This window comes from Poecilia formosa, unplaced genomic scaffold (assembly GCF_000485575.1).
Source record: "Poecilia formosa unplaced genomic scaffold, Poecilia_formosa-5.1.2 Scaffold560, whole genome shotgun sequence".
In the NCBI taxonomy this organism is placed as follows: Eukaryota; Metazoa; Chordata; class Actinopteri; order Cyprinodontiformes; family Poeciliidae; genus Poecilia; species Poecilia formosa.
This window is the reverse complement of record NW_006800499.1, coordinates 131,787-137,011: the sequence shown is the minus strand read 5'-3', so window position 1 is coordinate 137,011 and position 5,225 is coordinate 131,787. Positions and strand designations below refer to the sequence as shown.

At 50.7% G+C, this 5,225-nt stretch overlaps 1 protein-coding gene across 4 annotated transcripts; it reads left to right on the top strand.

Moving 5' to 3' along the window:
• The first annotated feature begins 1,421 nt into the window (after positions 1 to 1,421).
• Positions 1,422 to 4,400, top strand: LOC103129602 (uncharacterized). Of its 4 annotated transcripts, XM_007540762.2 has the most exons (7): positions 1,436 to 1,857; positions 1,930 to 1,992; positions 2,455 to 2,556; positions 2,727 to 2,768; positions 3,671 to 3,697; positions 3,784 to 3,852; positions 4,040 to 4,400. In XM_007540762.2, exons 1-7 carry the CDS (start codon positions 1,501 to 1,503, stop codon positions 4,271 to 4,273), a joined length of 894 nt encoding a protein of 297 aa, XP_007540824.1. In that variant the 5' UTR covers positions 1,436 to 1,500; the 3' UTR covers positions 4,274 to 4,400. The 4 variants fall into 4 exon arrangements, with proteins under 4 accessions (XP_016520759.1, XP_016520760.1, XP_016520761.1 ...); XM_016665273.1 differs by lacking the exon at positions 3,784 to 3,852 and having other exon boundaries at positions 1,422 to 1,857; positions 3,671 to 3,736; XM_016665274.1 differs by lacking the exon at positions 3,784 to 3,852 and having other exon boundaries at positions 1,423 to 1,857.
• Positions 4,401 to 5,225: the final 825 nt, after the last annotated feature.

Sequence of the window (5,225 nt, the reverse complement as noted above, 5' to 3'; positions counted from 1 at the left end):
GGCAGGTCCAGAACGGTTCTGGTTCTGGTCCAGTTCCAGGTTCTGACCGACCCGTCTGTGTTGCAGCTCTATGTGGACCTGGTGGTGAAGAACCCTCTGGTTCCGTCCTGCCAGCCTCTGGACAGCGAGCTGTTCGGAACCAGACTGGACTCCTTCATCCGCTCCCTGCCGTACTACAGCCCGCGGGCCGCCTGACCGGTTCTGGTTCTGGTCCTGGTTCTGACCCGCTTCTCACCCTGCCGTACTACAGCCCACGGGCCGCCTGACCGGTTCTGGTTCTGACCCGACTCCTGACCCGCTTCCCTCAGTTCTTCAGAACCAGAGTCACTCCAAGGTCAGAACAGTCTGGATCTGGACCAGAACACTGGATGGAGCTGAACCGGGTCAGCAGAACCGGGTCAGGATTGCTGTATTTATTGAGTTGTTCTGTGTTTAATAAAGTGACGTTGGACCGGTCCAGTTGGTTCTGTGGTTCTTGACCCGTTAACTGTTGATGCTTCAGAACCTCAGAGGTCCAGTCTGAGCAGAACCGGGTCAGAGTCCAAATGGGCTGAGCAGAACCGATTAAAGTTCTTTGTTCTGGTAGAACGTCTCCTGCTGATCGGCAGTTCTGACCCAACAGAACCTTTAACATCTGGAGCAGTTCTTGGTTCTGGAGATGAGGTCCGGACCAATCCTCCTGGTTCTGGTTCTGATGGATGGACTGGATCTATCCTGTTCTGGTCCGGTCCGGCTGCAGAAAGGCTACTGGTGATGATGTCACAGGTCAAAGGTCAGCTCTGGACTAACTCGGTAATCTCCTGGTCCAGATGAGGCCCGGCAGAACCTCCTCTGGCCCAGAGGTTCTGGTTCCTCTGAGCTGCTGGTTCTGGTCCAGAACCTTCAGACCGGGTCGGCGCCTCCAGATGTTCCGCTGCTGTTTGGGTCGGCAGGATAATCCGACCCAATGCCAGAACAGAACTCTGACCCAAACAGCGGCTGGTTCTGGTCCGATCTCTGACCGGGCCTCAGAACGCGGATCCTCCACATGAATGGTTCTGGTTCTGATACTCCTGGGTCCAATTATGAAGGATAACCATGAACAGTTGATCAGAACCTCTTGGCCTGGTCCAAAAGCTGCTCAGGAGAATCCTACAGAACCTCCAGCTGTCTGAGCCCAGTTCATCAGAACCGGGTCACATCCTGCAGCTGGTTCTGATCAGCTGGGATCGGTGCGCTCCACAGGTTCTGGTTCTGGTTGTGGGCCTAACAGAACCAAGGAAGGTCAGAACAGGGGTGGCTCTATTCTATCAAATATATCGATCATGTCACCGGGTCACTGGGTCTGTCTCCTACCAGAACCAGTCCAGGTTCTGATGGGAGGTTCCGCTCCTCCTCCAGCAGAACCGGGCCCTGTGTGAGCATGTAGCTTAGGACAAAGTTCTGACCAGGAATGGAGGCGGTTCTGGAGTAATCCCAGGAATGTTCTGATGACAGGGCTTCCTGCGGTTCCCCTCAGACATGAAGCAACACCAGAACCAGAACCGGGCCGTAAATCAGCCTGTTATTGAGGTCGATGGGCTGGAGGAGGGGGGCGGAACCGCGGGTCACATGACCACAGCCCACTTCCTGTTCAGGACAATAAGAGACCAGAACCAGGAGACCCGGTCAGAACCCATCCAGAACCAGAAGACCCAGTCAGAACCCATCCGGAACCAGAAGACCCAGTCAGAACCCATCCAGAACCAGAAGACCCAGTCAGAACCCATCCAGAACCTGGACCCGTCCCTGATCTTGGACCAGCCGCTGCCGGATCGGACCAGCATGTGGACGTGTTTGATCCTCCTCAGCCTGCTGGATCAGAACCAGGCTGCTCCTGTAAGATTGGACCTGATGATGGGTTCTATCAGAACCGAACCGGATCAGTGACCCGTGTTTGTCTTCGAACAGCTTCCTGGGAAACATGGAGACCTGGTTCTGATGGTTCTGCAGCAGCAAGTGGCCCAAACTGCGGTAAGGCTTTAGACAGAAGGTTCTGATGGGAACCGGACTCTGGTTCTGGTCCAGATGTGGAGCTTTAAGACCCAAAAGAGTCCAACAGGACGGAAAGGCTTCAGGATTATGAGAGGAGAGAACCGGACTGACCAGAACCTTAGACAACCGGACCTTAGAGGGGACGGACCTGAGGACATCCTGTCAGACTGAGAGGTTCCACTGTGGTTCTGGTGGTTCTGGTGGTCCATCTCCACATGTTCTACGGATCACTGATTAAACATGGAGAGTCAGAACCAGCAGTTCTGCTCCCTGGTTCCCATGGTAACCAGGAGAACCAGGTCCACCTTGGGGTGGTGACTTCATGTCTTTCATGTCTGTCCCCTGAAGACCAGCGGAGTCACCAGAACCGTTAGCTGACCCGATTCAGTCCAGAACCAGAACCAGGCGACCCATCACAGTGCTGCTGGGTTCTGTCTCCAGGTCACCGCCGCCCCGTCTGTCCCTCAGCAGAGGACATCGTCCTCCTCTTCATCCTCCTCCTCTTCATCATCAGACTTCTCAGAGTCCAGCCAGAGGTCCATGGTAAGAACCAGAACCAGTCCTGAGTTACATCAATCCGACATGCAACTACATTACCCATAATGCTCAGCAGCAGCTATACATGACAAGTTAGAGAAACAGGAAGAGGATCAAAGATCTACGACGAGGGAGATGCTTCACTACTAACAGTAAATTAATGACTGTTTTCACAGACGTTTCAACTGTTGAAGGACCGACAGCAGCTGGACGACACGGTAACACACACACACACACACACACACACACACACACACACACACCGGATCCCATGGGCGTAAATCCCCCCCACCCCCCGAATTTTGGAAATCAAAACTAGCTAAACTGCTACATTGCTTTCATAGACTAAGCTCCTTTTTCTGTCGAAGGCAGACAATATTTCAGTTTTATTTGTCTCTGTTTTACTTTAATAAGAGTTTGAAACTTTAGCGGCTAAGCGTTAGCATTAGCTAACAGCTCAGTATGGGAGCCGACAGCAGAGGGGCGACTGCAGCTGGCAGTAAAACAATAAAGTTTGTCTTTATTTCTTATCATCTTCCACGTACAGCCTTTAGAATATTTTTCTAGAAAACTGAGCCTTAAGTTTAAGTTATGATTCTTCAAGATATTAATTTACTACATATTTGGGTTCTCAGCCATCCAGGACATGAAAAAAGAAACAAAAGTTTAAAGTAACTTGTTATAATTTCAGTAACACATGACTTGTATTGAGAGCCACTGCAATAAATCAATATTTACGAGTAATTTTATTAAGTGGAGTTACTTATTAAAACTTGTTTTTATTTAGAACCTTAGGTTTTTGTAGCAGAGATTAGATCAGTGACTCTGAACCAAACTCAGATCTAAACATTTGAGTTTTAATTTGACTCTTTGGGTCTCAGCAGGTTGTTTACTGAGAAAAACACTTTGGTTATTTATTGCTACTTACTAGTTATTTTTGGTCATTTTATGTCACATTTAACTTTAACCTTGCCGACCCCCCCCTCCCCAATAATGAGGTGGGATTTACAGCCTTGTCGGTCCGCTCCCTGTTGGACGTCCTGCTGTCCTCAGAGGACATAAATCTGTTGTGTGACATCCTGTCTGTCTGCCTCTGATCTGATGATGTCACTTCCTGCAGGCGGTGGAGCAGGTGGACTCAGAGGAGGTGAGGCGTCTTCACTTAGAGATCACTTCCTGTAGAAAGGTCAGCTGACCCGGCTGTGTGTGTGTGTGTGTGTGTGTGTGTGTCAGAGCTCAGAGCTGCTGCTGCCTCCCAGTAACACCAGCACCACCAGTCTGACGGACAGAGGACAAGATCAGGTGTTTTATCAACCTGGCTTCTCTCAGCCTCATCAGCCAATCAGAATGCAGCTCTCTAACGAGGCGACGTCTGCTGTCAAACTGCAACTCAGCATTGACCTTTAACCCCGCATGTTTCCACCCCATCTATAACCCCGCCCATCCTCCACCCCGTTCTGACTCCGCCCACCATCTTGTCTCCCCCCAGGTGATGCTGCAGACGTCACTCCTCCATCTGAGCAGCCAGAAAGTGGGCGTGTCCTTGGGCCCAGTGGGCGGAGCTACGCTGCTATCAACAGGTGGAGACGCCAGTGAAGCCGAGGAAGATGAGAAGAACGACCTTCATTCTCTGACAGACGACAGCCTGGAGGGGGCAGATGGAACGACCTTTCACCTTCCTGGTTTCCATGGTGATGAGGCGGGGCTAGAGCTGGCCCTGTAGCAGAGACCACGCCCCCTGCTGTTCACCTTTATAATAACCTTGTAGTTGATTGAGCTGCTGTTACTGAAGCTCATGTTAGATGATCAATAATCAATAATCTGATGATTTAATAAAAATATTTACATCCATCAAAGTTCCTGTTTTATCTGCATAAAGAGGTCAGAGGTCACACACAGCGCCCCCATGTGGACCAGAGCGGAACTGACTGCATGGTTCTGGTCCACTGAACCGGACAGGTTCTGAACAGAACATGGTCCAATCAGGTCAGTTCTGCAGGAACTCAGTGGATCAGAACCTTTGGAGTCCAGAATGTCCTAACAGCAGACAGAACCAGGACCCGACCCGGTGGACCTGGTTCCATCTCTGTCCTCAAATTCTGTTTGGACCGGGAGGTTCTGGTGCTGGATGTAAAGTCTGCTCTCTGCTTCGGGTCAGAACCAGCTCCCAGCAACAACCGGATCAGAACCGGGCCGACCCAGAGGAGAACCATCCTGCTGTCTTGCTCCGTCTCCACCAGAGGGCGCCAGAGGATCAGGCTGGTTTGAAGGAACCGAACTGAAGAAAATCAGTCTGCAGCCGATCGGTTCTGATCAGGCTGCAGACCCAATCAGGTCCAATCTAATAGAATCAGTTCCAGAATAATTGATCCATAACAGAAATAAAATGTAACTCATTAAAGAGTTTCTGTAGATGGATAACAGATTAATGCTGAATGTTGTTCTGGGCTGATTGTCCCTGACTCACATACACGACCTGCTGCACACGCTGTTAGCTACATGCTGTTAGCCACCTGCATGTTAGCCACATGCTGCACACGCTGTTAGCTACATGCTGTTAGCCACCTGCATGTTAGCCACATGCTGCACACGCTGTTAGCTACATGCTGTTAGCCACCTGCATGTTAGCCACATGCTGCACACGCTGTTAGCTACATGCTGTTAGCCACCTGCAT

What these genes read in the sequence shown, in the direction of transcription:
- LOC103129602 (XM_007540762.2), top strand. Translation starts at nt 1,501, where the DNA reads ATGAAGCAACACCAGAACCAGAACCGGGCCGTAAATCAGCCTGTTATT. An exon ending in AGTCCAGCCAGAGGTCCATG is followed by an intron (nt 2,557 to 2,726) that starts GTAAGAACCAGA and finishes CTGTTTTCACAG; the next exon opens with ACGTTTCAACTGTTGAAGGA. An exon ending in AGCAGGTGGACTCAGAGGAG is followed by an intron (nt 3,698 to 3,783) that starts GTGAGGCGTCTT and finishes TGTGTGTGTCAG; the next exon opens with AGCTCAGAGCTGCTGCTGCC.